The sequence below is a fragment of the Anopheles nili genome, chromosome 2 (assembly GCF_943737925.1).
Source record: "Anopheles nili chromosome 2, idAnoNiliSN_F5_01, whole genome shotgun sequence".
Classification (NCBI taxonomy): Eukaryota; Metazoa; Arthropoda; class Insecta; order Diptera; family Culicidae; genus Anopheles; species Anopheles nili.
Genome location: NC_071291.1, coordinates 22593850 through 22616966, shown reverse-complemented (window position 1 = coordinate 22616966; position 23117 = coordinate 22593850). Strand labels below are relative to the sequence as shown.

General features: G+C 48.1%; 1 protein-coding gene across 1 annotated transcript; it reads left to right on the top strand.

Moving 5' to 3' along the window:
* Nucleotides 1–6085: 6085 nt before the first annotated feature.
* On the top strand, nucleotides 6086–21712 carry LOC128732064 (E3 ubiquitin-protein ligase MYLIP). The gene is made up of 4 exons (XM_053825229.1): nucleotides 6086–6172; nucleotides 19928–20847; nucleotides 20940–21503; nucleotides 21577–21712. Exons 1-4 carry the CDS (start codon nucleotides 6086–6088, stop codon nucleotides 21710–21712), a joined length of 1707 nt encoding a protein of 568 aa, XP_053681204.1.
* The last annotated feature ends 1405 nt before the right edge of the window (nucleotides 21713–23117 follow it).

Below are 23117 nucleotides of genomic sequence, written 5' to 3'. Positions count from 1 at the left end.
TAATCCTAGTCTCGTGAGGGAAGCGTGATCAACGGCAAGCGGTTGGTACTTTTGTCAACCGAGCTGTCAGACTGGGGTTTCCCGAAGGCTAGTGGCCTACAAGGTTTACTGGGTCACATGCTCTATGCATTTCCCTACGCGTCACTATCTAGGACCCGGTTGCAATCACGTTGCAGAAGATCCGACGGAAGATCTCCATGTTTCATAAGCTCACCTAGAGCGTCCGGCCTAGCCAGATCGCTTAACAAGCGCACTCGATTGCATCACGGAGCACGGCGTACGATGCAGCGTGCCGTATTCTGAGATGAATGGAATTCCTGCGCTGATTATTTGGGTGCGATTGAGAGCCACCTTTACTATCGGTCCGAGCACACAATGTTGCGTAGTTTATATTGCGCTTTATTGTGAGCCGGCGATAATGGCGGTAAACCTTTGAACGACGCCATAAACCATCCAATCACGTGCACGCGGTTATTTCCCGCGCGTTCCTCGAATGATCGCTAAGGAGCGCAACAGTGCAGAGGATTATTTTTGTTTGTCCCAGGATCCACACTGACATGAAGGATTTCTTTCCTATTGCTTCGGGTTAGCTTCGCCAGCTACGCGTAACAGTCCAATCAATGCAACGAAGGTCAAGATTTCATTAACTTCACTCAGTATGGCTGAAGCTGCTATATGCCGGCAGGGGTTTTGGCCCTGATCATTGACATCATGGATCGAATCAATTTGTCACCTCGCTCGGTTCCCTGCGTTCGATGCACACGTTCAATTGCTGGCTAGGTGGACATTCCCCTTTTTTGCGGTTCCGGGGAAAATCCCATAAATTCCCCTCGAAAGGGGTCTGTCCATGATCCAGTCTCACTTGAGGAAAGTTGTCTGCCCAAGCGAGCGCATTGTTCTTCTGCTGTATCACGAGCTCACGAGCTTAGGTGTGATGCACGTGATCTAGTGATTGCTTGATAGATGGAGATTTTACGCTGACGTTGATGCGAATCATCAGCACGACCGAAAATAAATGAGACAAAAACAAGAATGTATTTTTCCCTTCATTATCTCACCGAGCTGGTGAGCAGGTGATCTATAACTTATCATCACGCGGCTGCGCTTCCTCATATGGGCATTTTTGCTGCCGGCAGGAGAGTTATCCTTCCATATCATTGGGGGCATATTTCGACAGGTGCTATTTGGCTGATAAGAAACTTGACCGAGGTCTAACTCATCGATTTATTAGCGGGCCTTCCTCACTATGACGCACGGCGGAAGGAAATGTTTGATCAAGCAGAACATGGAACGGGAAATTGGACCCATCTCACCAAAGGTGTGCTTAGTCACGGTGGAAGGCGTCAGTACGCCTCCAATTTCTGGCATTCCTGGAACACATAATTCCCGTGGATGAACGAATAAAACCAGTACCCTTTTTAATGCTGGAAGTTATCGTTTACAAATGTAAAATATGGTGAGTACCATTTCAACGTTTCTCCAATGCTTACTCGGGCTTTAGTCACAAAAGCAAAATTGGTTGATTATTGTACGACACCTTGACATCGGTAACCTTACGTCAAACCCGATAACCTTCAGGTGCGCCAGGTATCGCACCTATTGGGACGTGATTTACTGCGGGAAAATTTTAACCCCCATTTAAGCCCACGTTTTGGGGTTTCCCCAGGTGTCGGTTGATCATTTCTTTGGAATCCCAGCGTTATCAAAACCGCGTGTGACTTACCAACTATGTCACCAGTGCAATGCACGTTTTTTCCACTGTTCTGCAATTATCGTGTTTTTTTGTTTAATTATTTCCATCGTCTTTACCTGCTTATTACGCCCACCCCATAAGAACCAGGCGCGCCTAGGCTTTGGATATTAAATTCTTTAATCGCGCTGGATAACGCTTGGAGTGGGCGTTCACAATTCGGTAAATTTTAAAGCTTATACACGTTGCCGCTAAGTGGACACTATCTGTTTGAATCTTTGAATATATTGAATGGGAATTAATGGGGAATGCCTAAAATTTGATAGGGGCTTAGCGATGATACAGAAAACATATAACGCTTAGATGTGTATAAACTTTTGAAGCGTTATTTGTGAGATAGCTAATTAGTGATTCATTTTATCCTTTTTTTCGTATCAAATCATGATCGATAAATAGTGCCATTTCTAGTGCGCAAATATCTTCCATATCCTTTTTACACAAATTTTTTGAGACATTTTATATGGACTTAAATTTGCGTTAAAATAAATATTCAATATTTTATATGCATCTGCTTCTATTATAGCCTTTTAGATTTTCTTTTTATGATTGAATTCTTGCTCATCTGCACAATTGCATTGCGTTATCGGTGATTCGTTTAGGAAAATCGTACCTACACTCCTTCGCCGCCTATCCATCTATGATGCTGCACGTAAAACCACGTACTATATTTAGCAGACTGAAGTCTTCGTCCTCAATACGATTCCGTCCTCTGAAATAGCACGCGAAAAGTTAGCCACTTCTCTTGCCGTGTACGTGAGGATCGGCACGTCGATCGACCCCCCGAGATGGCATGCAAGCAATTTCCGGCAAGCTGGAAACCGGCTCAGGATCTCCACGGAACGGCCCGATATCCTACCTCGCCATGCTCGCGTGAACCACCGTACCCAAACGGCTGATCTGATGCAATCAGCCCCCTTCGTTGTACAAGCCATGGACAACAGGGTGTGTGCGAAGAAGAAAGTGGCGTCAATATGGCGAACACGGGCGACGATCATTGGCAGCAGCAAAAAACACGTTCATACAAGAAAATGCGCACCCCAAAGTGACCACCCGATCATGCTCAAGCCTCCCATGCTGTCGGTGTCGCTCTGTGTCGGGTTTCGACGCTTAAATAATCGAAGCGATGAAAGAACGCCGAAGTGAAGAAGAATCGTTTCTTGGAACCATCGTTTGGTTATTTCAACGACCTTTTTTTTTTTTGCTGCTGCCTTGTGCCCGAAATTCGCTTCATCTTTAGACCACGCGGATCTTATCGTCGGCGTGCGTTTCGGCGCGAAGCGTGTGATAGCGGCGCGCGTGGAAATGTTTGCGGAACGAAGCGGTGAGGCGTGTCAGGGTGGCGATCATCAACCCACCCCCCGTGGTCGGTGCCAGCTGACCGAGATGATGAGTAATACAGCGAGCGAGAGTGTGTGGTCTCGTTCACGTACAGACAGGACGCTGGGAATCGCAACTCGCAACAGCTGATTCGGCGCGATCTGTCAAGCCGGAGATCTTCGCGCTCGCAAGGTCTTTCTTCATGAACGTGGACGTGGATGCTGTTGATGCTGGGGTTTTCTTTCTTTCCAAGTCGCGCGCCTCTTTTACGTTTAATTCCCAGCGGAAGCAACTGAGGTGGGGAATGTTTCTCGTCCTCTTTTCGTGCTTGTGGCCCCGGGGGACGGGATGAAGGTGGGCCGGGAAATGGGCCATTTTGAGTCGATTTCGAGTGCGGTGTTGCTAAGGGACAATTCCTCGCGGGTGATGACGTTTCGCGCATCCGGCGTGATTGCTTGTGACGAAGCCGCGAGCATATGTTTCGTGGACACGTTTTTCGTTCCTTTGAAGCGTGGCCGCTTGTTCAAACAACACATGGTTTGGCGGTTGCGCGGATGACGTTGGTGGTGAAATTGTGATGATATTCAACATGATGGTGCAGTTTTTCGATCGCACACCTTGCAGAGGCTCGGTATGGTTTGTGGTGATGTAATTGAGCATTGATGGGCCGAAGTTTTAGCGAAAACAGCAATGATTCAAGGATTTACATGAGTTTTACACACCAAAACTGCTTAAACTTTTCGGCTACATTTCCGACAACGAAACAATTTATATCGTCTTTTTATTGTTTTTTTATTTTCAAATCTTTTGGCGCTCCTGCTTTGTTTTTGCTTAGGAACGTGCTAAGGCTAAGCAATGTAGCAATATAAATTAAACCTTTCACATTAACAATTTCTGCAATAGAGGTCTAGGATGTTGGTGAAATGAATAGGTATCTGGTTTGTTCAATGGAATAGATAAGCATAATTTTTTTGATTTCGTATGGATATTAAACATCAAAACGATGGAATATTACCCTATAAGGGAATTCACTTGATAAGGGTAGATATAGCTGAGCTGGCTTTGATACGAAGGTCGTTATGATGTTGCATTATCATCGAACGGGACAATGATGTGGCAAAAAGAACTGTTTAATTTATTGCTCACCACAGTTTTGTTAACACTGCAATACGGAAGGCTTCCATGAATGAGCTCTTATCATCTATGCTTCGAGGATAGTTCATGACGATAACCTTGTCCGTTGTTGACATTAAATGTGATGTGCCATGTGGTGTTATTTGACCGAATTTTGTAATCGCCACTATCCTATCTTGATCATCTATTAGCTTAGGCAAAATACCTGCCATATTATGAAATTATGTATTTAACATTTTTTCCTGATGTTTTTACTAGAATTTATTTTGCAGAAGACGCTGTCTTTAACGTGTTTGAAACATGAAGAATTGGGTATATTGGTCTAAAATAATCATTATATTCATGTGAGAATGTTAGATTCAATGTCTCGTACCGTTGAATTTATAAACTCTACGATGATTTAAGTAACGGAATCAAATTTAATTTTTATTAAGCTACTACATGTGACTGGTATATTTGAGTTTATTTTTTCACAACAACCGATGGGCTTAGTCGACTATATTGCATTTTTTTTATCAATTTCATCTATTTTTAGTATTTAATTTTAACATTTGCTTTTATTTTAAATAATTGTAAATAAAATTACCAATATTGATTAATTGTTTTGAATTTATGAACATAAGCTCAATACGTTTGTTTATCCGAAAATATTGAATTTTAACTATTTTAATCATTACTAAATCATTTAAAACTTTTATTGTATCCGTTACATTTAACCCGGATAATTGAGACTTCATCATGTAGTAACACATCACGTTTATCCACCTGGTGCTCAAAACTGTCGCGTTCTCTCTTTCATAATTACATTTAACATGATTTGAAAGGCAGTTTATTAATTTTTTTGTGAATTGTAAAGGACAAAGCTTAAATATTGTGCATTAAATGCATGCCTAGTGTAAATACATTTAGTAAGACAAAGCCGTAGTTAATAACTAAAACTCTACAGTGTATGCTTAGCCAATACGCGCTTGTTGGTAAATTACACACTTTGCATTGCGTTGAATTGAATTACTCTCAACAATTCCATTCATTTCAATATTTCAAAACAAGGCTACAATTCTCCTAATATTCTAGGGATATTCTATAGAACAAAAAACATAATTCTTCTACATAAAACGATTTGACAATTAACGAAACGGTGCTTTGCACCGACCGCAGTGTATACACCGCCAATGGATAGGGGAAGTTCGCTCTCGCGCGGAACACGACTCGCCGCAAGTGTAAATCTGGCATTTCGCGCTCTCGCGTTCACATCGCGCGCACATATCGTAATACAAGTGTTGGCCTCCTCTACAGAAGCCACAGAGTTTTCGAGTTTTCGTTTCAAACAAGAGCTTGCAGCGAACGGAACCAAGCGGCCGACACTGGAACGGCATATTCACAAAACAGGTGTGCGACCGCGACGTCTACCTTATTCACTCCCACGCGGAAAAACAAACGACAAGCGAGCGAGCGTCAGTGCTAGGGATATGTGTTCCTACGACTGTGCGCTATCACAACGCAAACGCATCCCGTGCGGTGTGCCGGTGGCAATCCTTTCCACGGCTCGATCCTTTCGGATGTGGTGCGGTCCAAGTGCGGCTAGTGTACGAACGGTGGTGACATAGGAATCAAACGCGTAGGACGAAAACAAACGCAAACGTACACACATTGTGCGGCATAAACCCGCCACGAGCGGAAGTGTTAAAGCATACGGATATACTTGTTGGTAGCGTTTCGTGGTTGCGAAACATTCGGGCAGGGGAAAAGTGTGCAAAAAAAGATCGAAAGTGACCCATGAGCGTCATCTCTCCGTGAAGCGCGCAGAGTGAAGTCGTAAACCAGTTCGATACTAGTCCGAGGATTAGAAAACGTCCACAAAAACGCACACACACCCACGCAACAATGTGGTGCCTGGTGAATCTCCCCAACGGGACGACGTCCGCGGTACAGTGCGATCCAAAAAAGAACAGCCAGGAGTGCCTCGAAAAGGTAAGCCGTCGCCATTTGTGCGCTTTGTCACCCTCGCTCGGCTGGAGTCGATGCACGTCGTGTGTGCGAGCGAGCAACAGAACAGTGTGTCTGGTCGCGTGCAAAAGCATAACCCCCACCCTCATCGAGAGAAAAGGGCAAACCTCTCGCCCAGCTGATTGATGGGCGCCCGATTGTCTAGCGCGTGTGTGTGTGTGGTGGTGGTTGCGAGATTTTTTTGTTTCGCAGGAACCGTCGATGATGATGCAAATGATGCAACCGTGCGCTTATTGCAACTGCGGTGCGATGCAAGGGAACAAAAGGATTGCAGGAAGCAGGACGAAAGGGCCCGTTCTCTCCCTTTGACTAGCGTTTGGCATTCGAAAAGTCGGCTATCACACACCACCACCCCACCGCCAGAGGTCACTAAAATTAGTCACTGCGTGCGCGTGAGTGTGTCGTGCTTGTGTTTTGGTCCCTTGACTCGTGCGCGGGAATTTTGGGGTAAATGCTCCCGAAAGGAGGGTGAAAAAAGGGTCGCGACCAACGGATGATGCAATTTGAGATGCATCTTCGGGCCACGTGAACGCTCTCTGGCACTATTTGCGCTTGGTTCTCTATTTGCAGGCTCGCTGAAGCAAACAATAATTTCGCGACAATCTCGTGTTGTGTAACGCGATGTGCCGAAGGGTTTAGTAAATATGCTTGCTTAAGGTGTTGGTGTGTGGGTGTTTCCTTGCGAACGAGCGCTTCTTATCGTTTCTAAGCTCCAGCAGCCGCAGGTTGTTTGTATCGTTTTAGATGCACCACTGCGAAGGTCGGCCCTAATCCAGGGGGGCCTCATAAACGTACATTGCTGTCGTGTCCCGGCGAGGGTGTCATAAATTCCTGTTTGCTCCCAAACGTCAACCGGAACTGCAACCAGCAGTGGACAAAAAAAAGGGCATTTTGTTACGGCGCAAGGATATTCCGTTGGCAACCGGTTCAATTCGCCCCGGAGGGTGTCCTTTGCGGTGTCCAGTCGCGTTCCTTTCGAGTCCGCCAATTAGGAGCCCGGCTTAGATTAGCTGGCGAACTGTGCTGTACGGTGCTTATCATCAGCACCAGCGGGTTTACGCGAACATAGCAACAAGTTGACCACCGGCTGTTGCCCTCCAGCCGAATCCGCACCAGTTCGGTGAATAGAGTGCCCCTTTTAAGGGTCTTTCGCGGGGCCGCATAATCTTGCGCTCGATTAGAAGCTGTCGTATAAAAAAAAATCCGCAACCCCGCCGACTTTATCGCATGAACCGCGAAGGCCGCAACCCTTGCCGACCTTTCCGTTGCTTTCCGGTGGGTGGCTGGCATCAGGGTAAAGGTAAGGGTGATTCCTGATGCGAGGGTGTGTGTGCGTTTATGACACAGCACTCTCAGCTGAACCGCATCGGGTTGTTACTTTGTGTTCAGCGGGGTTTTTTTTCCTCGTAATTAACCGCACGCACAACGTAACGTGGGTGGCCCTTTCCCGTGACGGCGGTACCTTTGTAAACCTGCCTACTTGGATTGCAAGCGCAAGAAACCACCTAAGCAAGTGAGTTGACGAGAATTTTGTCACAAACAGCTGTTCCTCTGAGTGCCCGTTCTTGATAAGGATCCATCCGCCCGTGTCCTGGTGCTGCACGTCCAAAAAAGGTTATCGCACATGCAAGGGAGCATGCACATGAATCACTTCCGGCCAACAGGGAACCATTCTCGCCAGCAATCACTTTCGCTTTTGCATACAAACCCTCCCCGCACGGAGCCGTGATGGACCGTAGAACGAGCCAACTATAAATTAATCATGCTCACGATAATAGCCCCTGTTTGGAGCGACATTGCTTCCACCGAATGAACGGCACCGGCAACAGATTGGTGATAAGCCCATCCTCCCGGGGCGGGTTTGGGGAAAGGAGGGGTGTCAATTTACAACCCTTGTCGGCCTCCCAAGATGGTCTCGAAGTGACGCAAAACCCGCCGTCGTCCAATCGACGCTCCGTTAGTGGGAAGGCGCGAAAATTATCTCATGCGTGCCTTTTTTTTTTTGGTGAACAATTTTTCGGCCCCCAAAAACACCACGATGTGTCCTGTGAAGAGGGTGGGCCAGTGTCCTTAATTAGGGCAGGTTTTAAATTGGCGACGCAGTGCTAAATGTGCGTCGTACGAAAGTCCTCTGCAAGGAGGCGGGGAAAAAAACAAACAGCACATAAACAAAAATTCGTGCTTGATTTTTGCGAACGAAAAACACATCGTAAAACAGAGGTCCGTGACCCCGGGGGGGAGGGACCGGGTTGCGCCCTTTTCATGAATGGGCACATCGTAATGGGCCCTTGTTCTTCGCAATCGCTCGCCCGCTTGTTTGTCCCGTTGGGCCGCGTGTTGCGTGATAAATTGAATCTAGCGAATAATCAACGTAAATATAGCTACCGGAGTTGAGGTTCGGTTTTCTTTGTGGGCTACCGTTTGCGTGGTCGCCGTTCGGTGGATGCTAGAGTAAATAAATAAAGCGCACAACACAATGCAAACCGGGCCAGTGGCGGCGAATTGGTTGAGTCAATCTTAGCCTGGGGAAGGATCGCTAGAAGTCGCCCGGGAGGATGCGAGTGGGAAAAATTTGTGTCCACACGAGTTGGCGAAAAAAAAAACGTATCGTGTCACCCTCTTTTCGCCTCTCGGCCTAGTTCCTGGGTGGGTTTGGTAAATATTATTATCGCCGGTTTTGCCGGGTTCGCGATAAGGCAGGGCCAAACGCACTTGGGAGACATTTTTTTGCAAATTGGCCGCGTGTCGGGGAATTTCGGTACTATCTTTATCACTCTTTCATGCTGCTGGTGGGGCGAGGAAAAATATTTACAAGAATACAAGGGGGCTGGTACTGGGTGTTTTGATTTTTCGCCCCCGCTGACGATCGTATCCTGCGAAAAAGGGGGGCGGCCTTGAGAATCATCTCCCATAAACACCGGTCCGATTGTGGCCGCTGATAAACCACGTGGTGACCATCTTAGGACCGGCCGATTGGGGTTTATGTCGAGGGTATAAAACCACCCTCATACCCTTAAGAAGAGGTCGGCGTGTGTGCGTGTGTGTAAAAGAGAGGTGAATCGTTATCGCGAAGGTGATTGTCGCCTACTGCGCATTAAAAGAAGAAAAAAAAACCCCGGTGGCAATTGGCGACGGATTGGGAGTGCAAACGCACACACGCACGCACACACGCACAAAGCAACCGAAGCGGACGAAGAAAATAGCAAAAATTCGCACCCCCGGCAGAGTCCCTCGAGTGACGTTGTGTGTTGGTGATCGTATTGTTTTTATTCCGCTGCGATAGGCCAAAGAGTCGCCGGTTTACTGATGAAAGGCTCGTGTTTATGATTCAGAACGTTCAGAATTAAAACTTCTCAGATACTGGTGTACGTCCACACGCACGCATTTCTTTGTTGTCTCGAATGGTGCGGCTACTCAGTTTGTGTTGATAATTAGCGCCCTTTTTTCCTGATCGAACGCTTGCGAACCTCGCCGCCATCTTGAGTGCTTTGTTTCACCGTTTCCACCAAAACTGGCAGGAAGTTGATCGAGAACTACTACCTACGGGGGTTGCCCTTAAGCCAGCTAGGTTTATTACTGATTACTGACCGTAGTCTGAATTCTACTTGTGCACGTACGATGACTAACCACCGAGACAGGAAGTTCGTCCAATGCCTCCAAGCGCCGGTTGGAATTGATTAGCTAACCTCGAGAGCGGTAGGCTTCTGTTTTTACCTTCTACTTCGGTGCTTCAGTTGCACCCCCTCAACCAGTGCGTTTCATTTTACTCGCTAATGAGTACGTCGTTGGTGGACTCGTAGAACAATTCCGTGCCCCAGGGACGACTGCTAGATCTGGTCGTTGTTTCTAACCTTTGCAAGAACATGGCAGCAAGAACACATTGCTTGTAACAAATACCCCGTAACAAAGCCCAAAAAGCGCCTCGTTACGTCTGCGCCACTTGCACCAAATGCTGACATAACACGCGCTCAAAGTTTGTCTTTTTGCGGCACAAACTTTTGCCAGGAATTGATGGGTGGTTTTGATTGCAACCCAAGTTGCCCGTGGTTCCAAGGCACCGTCAGGACATCACGTCGAAGCGTCGGGCTGGCTCGTGTTCTGTAAGTCTTCATTCCTTCACCAGGGAAAGGAGGTTCCGACCGTGCGGTTTTAAATGAGCTTATCGACGGTTGGGTGGTTTGCGGTGGCACTTATTTTTATGTTTCCACATAAAACCTCTCGACTCGGGACCACCTCCTGGGGTCCTCGGCATTCGCTCCGGCAATCGGAGGCAGGGCTGGACAACATACGCGGTGGTGGTAAATTAAATTGAATCGATGCACTTACAGCGTCGCTCTGTTAGTCACCCTTGTTGCTGCTGAAGAAGGAGACAGCGTTTGCAACGGGAAATTAACCCGCACACGGTATCCATTTCCAACGACCCGTTGGCGTTTGTTTTGCTAGTTGGGGTTTTTCCAGCTCTCATTTCCCTGCTTCCTGTAACGGTACAAAAAAAAGCCCTCTGGTTGGGGCAAAACCATTGCCAATTGGATCACCACCCCGTGGGGGGATGTGATTATGGGTTTGTCTGGGTCAGGGAAGGCGCCACTGCGGTGGGTGGTTTTTTTCCCCAATAGAACGTGTGCTTCAATGCATCCCTTGTCGTTTGGTCGTTTTGAGAACGAGTCCTTCGGTGAGGTGTATTTGAGCGATCTCGATCGATACCCGTCTACCAATACAGCCAAGATGAACTGCCACGGTGGGTTGATTGACCGAAAAACGCCACCACTGTGTGGGGTGGGTTTGCTATCCTTTTTTTCTGTTTCTTTTTTAGACCGTGCTGCTGACATAGAAACCGCGTCAACCCCTTTTTCGAGGGGGTTGTTCGCGAAATAGCTCCAAAATGGCGCCAATCAAACTTTTGACGGGGTTCTTCCCATGCGTTCGAAAGTGAAGCGAACAGTTTCGTTTCCCATTCGCAAAACCAATGAGGGGCCCACCACCATTTATGCTGCAACAATGCAGCAACAATGAGAAGTCGTGGCGATTGTTGTGTGAGCGCATGTTGATGGCGCTTTCTGAATGATCCTGTGATCGCGAGGCGCGCATTTTAAATCGGCTCGACGAAGTGCGCGATCGGATCGGTGTAAAAGTGATGTAAAAATAACGTTTTATTTTTATCCCATTCCGTGTCCCACCCGTACCCACTTCAGCTCCCTTTTGTGTACCTTGGGTGGGTGGTTGTGTGCTGTATTGGTGCGATCCGCGAAAAGTCCGTGTCCGGCGTGGTTTTCCCCACACACACACACATGGTCTTGGACTTTGGCACCTCACAAGGGAGGGGAGAGAGAGAGGTGAAGTATGAAGGAAAAGCTGTCTTTTTGGGTTGGGAAAATGGACACAATCGCATTATCGTAAAGAATGGCCCGTTGCCGGATGGATGGCGATCGTACAGAGAGCGATGCGTGAGTGTGTTAACGTTTGTGAAAGAACCAAATCACAGGGAAATGCGGATCAGATTACAGCTGGTTGATCCTGTTATCCTTAAGAAAATCGAGCAAGTGCGTCACCCACAAAAAAAGACCGATCGTTGGCTTGATCAGGCGCGATGAATTTCACTCTCACGCAGATTCCAAAACGCCATATGATAGAACAAAATTAACAACATATTCCCCGCATATGAACGTGTGCACTCGAGAGCCGGCAAAATGCGCGACGCCCAACTTCATTTCGCGTGCGGGAAACGAATGCAACCCGTCAGAGGGAGATGGTATCGTAAAGCGAAAAAAGGAAAGAAAAAAAACGCACTCCTCCTGGCCGAACGCCCAGTGTGTTGCTACGCGAGCAATGCTGCTGCTGTTGCTGCTGGGGGGTTGGCCGCAAAGAGGGTGGCCTGAGGATCGTGGTGGTTTGGGGAGAGGGGGTAACTTGCGGACTTTGGACCCGGCACGGAGATCACTCGCCGACCATGTGCTCGCTGTACGGATAGCCTCGTTCTCGCTCACTGCTTCAAGAGAGAGCGAGAGAGAGAGAGAGAGAGTACGCGATCGAAGGAAAAGAAGATAAAAAAAAATGGCAAGTAAAGGATAGCACCAACAAATGGCCGAGAAACATACACACGCGCGGTATACGCCGGTATGTTGGCCGTTGGGGAAACGTGCGAAAAAAACGTGCACTTCCCCCCTCCGTCCCACCCTATACGAGGGGTGGGGTGGGGAGAGTGTCGGGTGGCCGGCGATACACGCAAGCAAACAAAACAAAAAGGGGCCCAAAGCGAAGGTAGGAAAAACCACGCACACATTGTGGGGAAGTGTGGGGGGCGTGTAAAGGGCTCAACAGGGGGGGAGGGGTTTGGTGGGAAGCGGAATTGGCGCTTCGTTGGGTGCCGAATGAAGTGACTTAACGAAGAGCGAGAGAGAGAGACTGAGCATGCGAGAGACTGCAGCAGATGCAGCTCGTGATAAAAAAAACCCGCTCACTTCGATGGGGTGGAAGCTGCAACTTAGCATACTTAGACACTTTTGCGTGTTTTTTTTCGAGGAAGCTGCCTCCATGGTGACGTTTTTGGTACAAAAATAATAATATTCTTTATATCTGCTTCGGTGACATTTGCAGGCCGCTAGGGGGATTTAACGATCGCGAGATATTTCCATATATGGGTGGGTGGCGGTGTTTTTTTTTGTTTGACAATTACCATAAGGAGAGAGCTCATAAGGTTCGCCATTTGTTTCTTTCCCAGCATGCCACTATTGGCGTTTCCTTCTTATTACGAAAATTATCCGATGTCTGTGATTTCACGCGTCATCATAAAGGTAAAACAGACGCATTGCCTTCGACTGTCTGTTTAAAAATATTGGAAAAAAGAAATGTAAAAATCATACGCAATGCACATTGCAATTGAAACCTTTTCAATGCTGAACGATAAAAAAGCCGCTTCCTCGGCACCTTTCTGGGTGGTAGGTGCTGGCGCGCATGTTACAAAGGTTTCAAATTTCTGCCCAATCGGTCGTTATTTCCACCGGAAAATGGTGTCAAAATAACCGCAGCTAATTTGACCAAAAACACGAGCGCGCCTTTTCCTCGTTAGCTCGGCAATTGCGTTTTTTTAACTAAAAAGGAGTAAACTAAAATTTTGCTGTTTCGTAGAAACCGTAATGCATTCGTTGCCATACGAATTGAAAGCCGCCGCTCGCGTGTGTGTGTGTGTATGCTACGCTAGTAGGCCAACTGTTGGATCACACGAACCCGCCCGCTTACAGTCTTCCGGAAACCGGTTTGTTTGTTAAATGGGCGAGAAGAGACAATATTCCATTCTATCCAAAAGGAAGGAACAAATGCTCTTCGACCTTTTCCCGCACAAAAAGGTCACGAAAAATCGCCTCTCTTATTGACGCGATCGAGTACGAGCTTTCGTGGCGGATCAAGTGAAGGATACACAGTGCAGGTATGTGTGTGTGTGTGCGCAACGCACCGTAAATGCAGTGCAAGAGCTTCACCAGCTCTCGCGGCATAGGCTTTTGACGTATGCGTTACGTGACTCCCGGCACGATCTCGATCGACTGAATACATTCTCGAGGGTGCACGGTGCGATATATGGGCGAGAAAAAATGGTGGGAACATTCTGGGCGCTGTGCTAAATGCGCCGATCCAATTATCGACGATGAGCAATGGAATAAATGTGTGTTTCCCTGAGGGCCCGCTTTGCAAAGGGGGGCTCTCAACGCCGGGGATTAATTTTCAATTTCCTTCACTTGGCCTCGCAATTCCTAGAAAAGAAGCTTCATTTCAGCGAGGATTTCGTAGCGCACACACCTGTCCCCACACTAATTAGGCGCCCTAATCCACGTTCCAAAGCCTCCGTTCGTCCGTGTCCGATTTGCTTTTAATTAACGCTCATTTACACTCTCTTCGCAAACAAAATAAACAAATTCAAATCTGTCCCCACCACGCCGCTTATCGGTACCTCAGCGGCCGCCTGTTCCGAGTACGCGTGACCCGATCGTGACACGAGACTTGCACTGATCCTGTGGGGGTTGTTTCTTTCTTCTTCTTCTATTTCTGCCTCACCTTCACCCGATTTCGCGCCAATAAAGCCCTTAGTTACCAGCCCGATAAGATTATCGTGCAAAAGGGCTGCCGTGGTGGTGCATGCTCTGATGAATAAACTCTAACACAGAAGGACGATGACTTGACTCGAACATTTCCCAAGCTCGCATAATCCGGTCGCATTTTGTGCAAATCGATCCGGATGAGTCCGTGCGGCCGAGTGTGAGTCGCTAATCCTTCGCAAACCGGAGCCAGTTTTGGGTGTCGCGATAAGGGCATGGAAAAGCCAACGGAAAAGCCTTCCGGTGGATCTTCGAACAAAACCCCCACCCTGTGTACACATCGAGATTCGAGACTCGGTCGAACGTGCTAGGGCTTTGCTAGTTGTATCGCACCTTCACTTGTTCGGTGGACTTTGATCGAGGCTTTTTTAAAACCCCACCCCATCTCTCGAACGCGTGCTCTCGATGCGTGACTCGCTCTCTCGCGCTACACGTGTTTTGGTTCGTCATGCCGCCCGAAACGTGCTCGCGCGAAAATCGTTGCTAAGCGGTTTTTTTTTCTGTTAGCTCATCGGGGAACGAGCTGTGGATAATTTTCACCATTTCACTCGCACAAAAGAACACAAGCTCGAATGAAAAGCAATCTTTAGTATCAAACTTAAATTCAAGCTATCTCTTAATCTGATTCCGCAAAACCGTCTAAATAAGTAGTTTATCGCTGCTCCGTCCGTGCTCTCGAGTACGGTTCCGAGCTGATTTGAATAACAGTTTAGCATTTAACCTAGCTTCAGCTGCCCCATTGGGTGTTTGGAGGGTTGTTAGAGGTTCACGGCATGCAGCAGGCATGTTTTGCTGAAGCGACGGACTTCTGCAGCAGCAGCAGCTAGGCATTGATTATTCAAAGCACGACGTTCACGTACCGAGCGGTTTCGACATTAAGGTATCCACCCCGGGACGTTTTGCTCTAGTGTTAGTATGCCAAGAAGCGCCGGGAAGGAAGGGGATTTGCATTTCTAATGGTAGAATTGTTAAATCGTTAAACTCTTTAGCTGCACCGGTTGGACGGGAAACAAACAAGCCAAGCCTTTCTGGCTACAAGCGTGCCTCGTTCGCTTTTTCCGCCTTTTGCGCCACTGCAGTAGAGACACCCTTAAAGAGTTTACTGGAGCCCAATATGGTGCCTAGAATGCGCCATCGGCATGGAGTCATTGTTTCGATGCTTGATAAGTTTACCACAATCCCGGACACCCGCAAAACGTCGAACACGAAGCTGCCGTTGCTTCATTTGGGTGTTTGACATATAATTTCGTGTGAAAAAATGAAACCAGAACAAAACAATCGAAGAAAAACGCTCGTTTTTATGATGGGGGGCCAAGAGACAGCGACGCTGCTCCCCGATGATGACATTGCAAACAGCTGCCAGAAACCCCATGGGTAACCTTCAATTAGGACGATGTCAACGGCACGGGTGAACTGAACGCCCTCGCACACGTTACCAACTCACAAGCCGCAGCAACACCGTCGGGTGGACTTTGAGCTTACTTATCCGGCGAGTGACCGAACAAAAAAGAGACAAAAGAATCTAACTACTAACCGGCCTGCAGGTCACGATCGCAACCAACGAATCGGATAGCGATCCCAGCTCCCTAATTGAGCGCGTTCCCTTGCAGCAGACACGTGCGCTGGCCCATATGATCGTGTGTGAGTTGTGTGGGTGGGTGCATTCGGATGCTGTGTGGTGAGTTCCAGCGATGATGTCATCGCCGATCGAGTGCGCTTGATTGATGACACGGCTGCGGACTGACTGATGGACTTTGAGCGATTTTCTCTTCCTTTTCGTTGTGCCGGTGTGCCGCTTTCGGCGCGTAACGCATGTTCTCTCCTTTCTTTCTCTCTTTTATTGCTCTTTCGCCCATCGATTGGGGGAGGTAGGGGCTAGTTTAAGAGCCGGGTCGCCTAGCAACAGTGCGCCCCGTGCGTTTCGTGCCCCATTCCGGTAAGCCGGTATGCGTAAGCTCCAATCAAACCCCGACGGTCAATCCGCCGGTATTGTAGCGTGTGGTAGCGCTTTCTGCAGCTAATCCGGACGCGTTTTTTTGTTGCTGTTCGCGGGCGTCTCTGTGTGCGTGAAACCCGTCCAAAGATCTTTTCACGATCGCGATCCTCGCGGATAGACGCATGTCGCGCGTGTTGCATAGTTGCTTTTGCTGTTACCTTTTTTTTACATTTGTTGTATTTGTTCGTTTCGTTGTGTGTTTGTCGTGTGTGATCTCCACCTGGGAGAGATCACCATGTGTCGATGCAACTCTCGATCTCTACTACTGGTCCCGGTTCCATTTCGACGGTGCAAGCGGGCCCAACATTCCCAAATACGGTCGCAAATGTGTGCGACAAATTGGGCTCTGGTTCAGGTGCCGCGATGCGTGCACTGGCCAATGTGTGTGTGTGTGTATGGGGAGAGGGGGAGGTGCGCGTAACTCGAAATCCCACCATCCGCTCTCACCGTACGCGCGTTGATGGCTGTTTCGCCGGGTCCAAAGTCCAAAACACCGTTCGCCGTTCGCACAACCGTGCAAAGTCCACGGTGTTTTCGTAGTTTTGAAGAACACGAACCGGGCCTATGCATTACTCGAACGCCGGCAGCACCTGATTGAAGATTGAAGAGCAAAAAGGGACGGCTCAAATTATAGAAAAGATATTTATTTTAGCAAATAGCAATACCATCGGCAAATGAAATGTATTACATATTGTGCCAATAATACGCAACAAAAACGCTACTATATAAAGGTAATAGAGTTCATGATCGCTGATCAACGATCATTCTGTCAACTGCCAAAATTGACTCGATCGACTCGATAACACCGGCTAAAACCTGCTTCTCGCCGTTTTACCTTGACAGCAGGGGTGTCAAATGGAGAGATGATCGCGCTGAAGGACGCGTATTAATTCTTGCGCAAGCCAATGTCACAGGTGGCACCAAAATGGACGCTGACATTGAACATCCCTCCGTATCACGTAGGCGTCCGCACAATCAAAAGCACACTCGTCAAGAGGGTTTTTGGTGAACGTTTTGTATCCCCCTCCCTTTCTTACTCTAATTTCCCGTGATCCTAACCGTCTGGAACCATCGCCCTGTAGGGATTAAATACGAAACGCCAGCTCAGCAATTGCTGGCTGGTTAACGTGCACAAATGGTGCTTGAGGCGGGTTGGTTCTTCTTTCATCACCATAAAACAAAAAACACCACTTGACGTTGTCTGTTCCGATACAGGTCCTCGAGACAACCGATTGTGTGTGTGGCCGTTTGTTTAGAGAGGGCAATTTAAAGCTCTAGATAATAAAGCGAGCGGTTTTTTTTGTGGGTAAAGCGATTGTTCGACTGTGAACTCGCCCGGTGGAGTACTTTTTCGTTATCGACTGATAAGCTCGTTTCGTTTAAATAAGGTAAACATCGCCCCAGCCGCAGGTTCACCAACGCCCCAAGAAGCTACAATTGTGTTGCACAAAGAGTGCACGACAAACACGCACCCTTAAAATGCGAAGGGTTGTAGGAGGGTGGTTATTTTTTTTCTCTCTCTCTTTTTTGCTTAGTGCCCGTACACACCGTCGCCCACATTTGGGGTTGGAAGGTGAGAAAAAAAGTGGTTAGGTAGAGAGAGAGACAAAGGGACACGGCGTAAAGGCACACTATGAAAACAAAACTCGCGGTCCAAAGTCCAACCGGCATTTTGTTCGTGGTCCGCGATGAACGATCGTAAAGGAAAGAAGCGCACGGTGTGGTGTGTGTGTGTGTGTGCTGAAGTGGCCTGGTAGTCTCAAGAGGCGGTGGTTTTAATTTTCTTCTTCTTCTTTAACTCACCCTCCGATGTCCCAAGATTGTCAAAGCGAACTTTCATATTTATGCGCGTCTCGGAAGGAAGCACATTTTCTTTATTACTTTATCGCCTAATAAGCTCCATCCGCAGGGTGTTCACTGTTTGTTCAGATGCTCGTACACCAGCCCGAGACCAGACACTTGAGCCCCGTGAACGGACAGAAGCAATGCAAAGCAAATCGATGGAGCTCGTTGAAACCGTTGCCTAATGAAGGGGGAAATAAATTGCCATAAATCTTACATCCCTTGGCCCTCGAGCCTCTCTCGTGTAGGGCTCCAACCAAATGTAGGTCATCCCACGTGATGGAAGCGGTATCCAAGCAAATGGTGGCGTAGCATTTCCGTCTCCCGAAGGGTGTTGGGCTCTTCTCACCCCCAAAAGTGTGCCCCTGTGGGCACCATTTTACACACACACTCGCTCGGTGCATCAGGCATCCTGGCGGGCGGTGTTTGGTTAAAACTGCTCCACCTGGGAAGGACAAACTAAAGCAAACACCCTTCCACTTGGATTATCGATCGCGCCAAAAACCCGTCGTCGTCGGGCGCCATGGTTCTACTAACAAAAACCGGTACGCATAAAAATAAATGCGTTTCCAGCGTGTGGAACGGGTTTTATTTAAATGGTGCGCTCACGGGGAGTGTTTCTTTTTCGATGTTCCGTTCGAAAAAGCGAAACCCACGCGAGACCGCTGTTTCGTAAACATAAGCCCCCCACGTACGGATGTGTAGGCAGACGCATACGTAGCGTCGCATCGATTTTGGCTGGATGCTCTCGCGATCGGGAGTTGATCGTGTCAACTGTCAAGAACTTGAATTTGACGGTGGTGTAGTAGTGCACACCTCGATCGTGCATCGCTCGTGGTATCATACGGGTGGCCAATAAAGGTGGTCGATAACGTCAAATATTTTCGACGACACCAAGGCGTGCATCTGTTTTTTGTAGTTTTCTTTCTTATTAAATATTTGAACACAATCTACGATCGAGCACTATCGATGTAGTTAGAGAGAAAACAGGCTGAGAATTAATATGATCTCCCCTTCGGCTGTGCTCGCAGATAAAGCACAACGAAAAGGGAGCCACCTGGAGACAACCGTGGTTGAACCGTTTTATGTAAGTTCTACAACACAGATAAGCGTCACCAAATATTTGTCCCCACTTCAGACGCGAACGGAACCGCCCCCCCCCCCCCCTCTCCCTTTTGCCCTGTGCCACTCTACGGTTCGCCATCATTTTCGATCGAACCTAAAATGGCGGCCGGACAAATGTTTGTCCCCAACGGGCGGCGACGTTCCGTTGTGTGCTTATTTGTGAAGCCTCGCGTTCGAGAGTTGTACACGGCCCCGGAGTGGGTAGTTTCGACGGAGTTTGATAAGGAAAATGTGTACGAACGACCCCCGGTACTAATTGCCCGCCGAGGTGTGATAACAAGTACGACGGCGTGTCTGGGTAGGGGATGGAAAGTGGTTTGTAAATGGGGAAGATACACGATCGAATAATGGACATGGCCAGCAACCCGGGTTGGGGGTAGAAGGCTCCATAGAACAAAGCCCCTCGATTATTGCGTCGTCTGGTATCGTTGGGGGTGAATGTATGATAAAGGGAAACATTCATCCCCACGACGGATCTTTGAACACGGGCGCGATCGCTTGAAAGGGTTCTTTGTGCTGATGGCACACAGAACCTGATAATGATTCATCCCGAACGCGAAGTCGCACCATTCGAGTACGATATTGCATAACTTATGGTGTGTTTCTTTTTCGTGTGATTTTATACTAACCCGTTACAACGCGTTTCCCTTTCTTCGTGTCCTTTTGTAGGTATGCTCCGATCTTGGCATCATCTGTGAGACGGAATACTTCGGTTTGATTCCCGTACGTGACGGTGACAACGTGGCAGATGTTGACGAGGGTTTCGCAAAACAGTGGATCAACTTACGCAATCCACTGCACCTGTACACGAACGATCGGACACACCCGATCGTGTTCTCGCTACGCGTCAAGTTCTGGGTTCCACCGCACCTGATCCTTCAGAACACAGTGCGCAGTTTGTTCTTCATGCAGGCCCGCCAGGAGCTGTTCGATGGCCACGTGCGTCCTTCGAGCTGGACCAATGCCGCCTATCTAGCGGCTTTACTGCTGCAGGCGGATGGATACAAGTACGATCCGGCTAAGGTTCCAACCGCGCTTTCTCCTCCGTACCCATCGGTGAACTCGTCCCCGGAACGGCGACCATCGTCTCAGGCCCTTCGGCGTCCTTCCAAGCGCAAATGTTCCGAAATCGATGGTAAACGGGGAAGCGTTAGCTCACAGAGCGGTGGAAGTGTCGGATCGCCTGCGAGCAGCCATGTGGAGGATGGTACGGTTAGAGGAACTTCGTGTTTGGGAGTCACTTGCATTCCCGAGGACGAAACGGTCGACAGCAGGACACCAAAGAACATTTACCACCGATACGGTGCGCTCCGGCCAGCGTTTGAGGTTGTGGAGGAAGATCGACCGGCGGAAATGGTACCGCAACCGAGCAACTTCCATCAGCTGATCGCACAAGAGCACGAGAAACTGTCCCGCATTCAGATGACGCCTACGTTCGCGCAGTACTGGCTGTTGAAGGAAATTTGCAAGCTGGTTGGTTATGGGGAGGAAATATTTGAGGGTGTAACAATCGCGGAACCGGCGGTGGTTTGCAGAATCAGCGTCAGCCCTAATGGGTTGGCGATCGCGAAGGACGACGAAAAGTATAGGTAAGTTAATGGCGCCATTCAGCACCGCTGGTTGGGTGGCAGGACATCTTCGAATGGTGCTTAACTTAAAGACGGTTTTTCTCATGTTGTAGCGTTCCATTCTCTGCTGTGAAGGCAGCCAAATCCATCAAGCGCTCCTTCCGGTTGACGCACATGAACGAAAATCACGAGGAAACGAACGTAGAGCTGAAGCTACCAAACAACCGGACCGCGACCTCCTTGTACCGGGCGATTACGGAGAAGCACGAGTTCTATTCGTGCGAAACGGTGCGGCCTAATGTTACGACGCAGTTTATACGTGATCTCAAAGGCACGATCGTGTCGATGTTCAACGAGGACACAAAGCTGGGCAAGCGCTACGTGTTCGACATTGAGCGCACCTGCCGGGAGGTGTACGATGCGGCCCGGAGGACACTACACGCCCGTGGCATCGAGATCTGCTCCGTGGCCGACGAGCAAGCGGAATCTCCGGCCGCGGTTCTTGATCGCTTCGAGGAAGCGATCCGATCGCGACAGGACGAGTCTGGTCAGATCGATCGGATAGTGAACGAGCGGATTAAGGATGCGATCACTTGTCCGATATGTGCGGACGGTGAGATCGACACCGCTTTCTTGCCCTGTCGTCACATGACTACCTGTAGGGCTTGTGCTGAAAAGTAAGTGTGCAAATAATGCTGCAGCGTGCGGTGCGTAATTTAATATATCGTGTGCTTTTATCTCTATCCACAGATGCGACCGCTGTCCATTGTGTCGGGGAAACATCGAGAACATAATCAAAATCTTTCTGCCTCCACTGCTGCAAGGATATGAATCAAGGCTGGGAGGTGAAATGGTGGCTGATGGAGCTGAGCCTCGTAAGCAGTAGCGTAATGAAGAAGGTGTATGCGAGGCTTTAACAGTAAATGAATGTACCGTCTATGCTGGTACACTTTGCCTAAGAAACCGTGAGAAAATCGTGCCTCACGGTAGATGTATTTGCTAGATAAGCGAATTGGTGATATTATTTGTTAATGGTACTGATGTGGAAAGGTTTCGGAAGACTTAACGAAGAATTTGGAGCAAAGAAATGATAGAAGTACGAAGTGCAAATCAGGAAAAGATACATAGTCAGTGAATCAATGCAATACTTTAAAATTACCACTAGTTGTGCTAAACGAAGCTGGCGAAGAAAGGTGCACTAGATTTTAGCTTGTAAGCTGTTAAGTTTATTTCTTTTTGTTAATTTTAACATCAGTGATACTTTTACGTTTTTTCTAACTAGATTTTCGGGAGTCCGAAACAAAATATTCAGTTTTTTACGCCTGTACGATTACAATTTTACAGTTTCGCGCGGAAAAATCTGTCGCTACAGCGTTTAGTTCGAGGACCTTCTATAAACCAGCGATCCGTTAGTAGTATTAATGTTAAGTATTTTTGTTTGTCGTCATTCTTACGGTAGACACTTTACCAATTAATCAGTCAGTAAAGCAGCTTGCAAGTAATACACATGTAACTCGTTTTCGATGGGGTTATCATGCTAACATATCTATACTTCCTGTCGATTGTATCAGGTATATATTGATTACCACGTGTAAGATATTAATAGTTGATTACGGCCGATTCTTCTAAGAAGTGAAAGGCGCAAATAAAAATGATGGCATTATCCAGCTTACCTAAATACAATAAAAACAGTCAGACATAAATGCTTCCTCCGAAGCTTCTACGCAAGATGTTTCTGTTATTTTACATGGGTGTGTTCTGTGTTTCATTATAAAGAAAGTGCAGTTGAATGTTGAGAAGATCCCAAGAGGGTACCTTCGTGCGTAGTTTGATTTAATTTCAGCGCTTAATTCAAACTGGCACGTCGTCCTATTTCGAAAAGCTGACACCTGTCAAAATAACATTCGAATAACGAGCAGATTTCGCTCGACGCTGTCTCATTCCGCGGGCGAAATCGGTCGCCGTCACGCACACACACGCGAGATTTTTCGGCTTCAAAGCGACCTCTAGCGGACGCCTGGGAACACCAATGTGCTGGTCTCTCTGTCTCACACGTGGTCGCCCGGTTGCACCGTCCTGCTCGACCGATTCGCTTGATGACCGCGCTAAGTTGAAAGAAAGCCGAAACTCGCTGTGCGAAAGAGCGAAGGAATCGTTTCGTCCGTGGTCGCGGTTTCGGTTTGTTCTCCCATTTTCCGTTTTCCTGAACTGTGCCTGGAATCAACTGCTAAAAGGACAATCCACCCAGCCGCCAGGGTCGTGCGTTCGTTTGCGGAAGGGCGCTAAAGGTT

Bases quoted from the DNA above. Each gene is read 5' to 3' on its own strand.
- LOC128732064 (XM_053825229.1), top strand. From the start codon at position 6,086: ATGTGGTGCCTGGTGAATCTCCCCAACGGGACGACGTCCGCGGTACAG. The intron at 6,173-19,927 runs GTAAGCCGTCGC...GTCCTTTTGTAG, and splicing joins GCCAGGAGTGCCTCGAAAAG to GTATGCTCCGATCTTGGCAT. The intron at 21,504-21,576 runs GTAAGTGTGCAA...CTCTATCCACAG, and splicing joins TGTAGGGCTTGTGCTGAAAA to ATGCGACCGCTGTCCATTGT.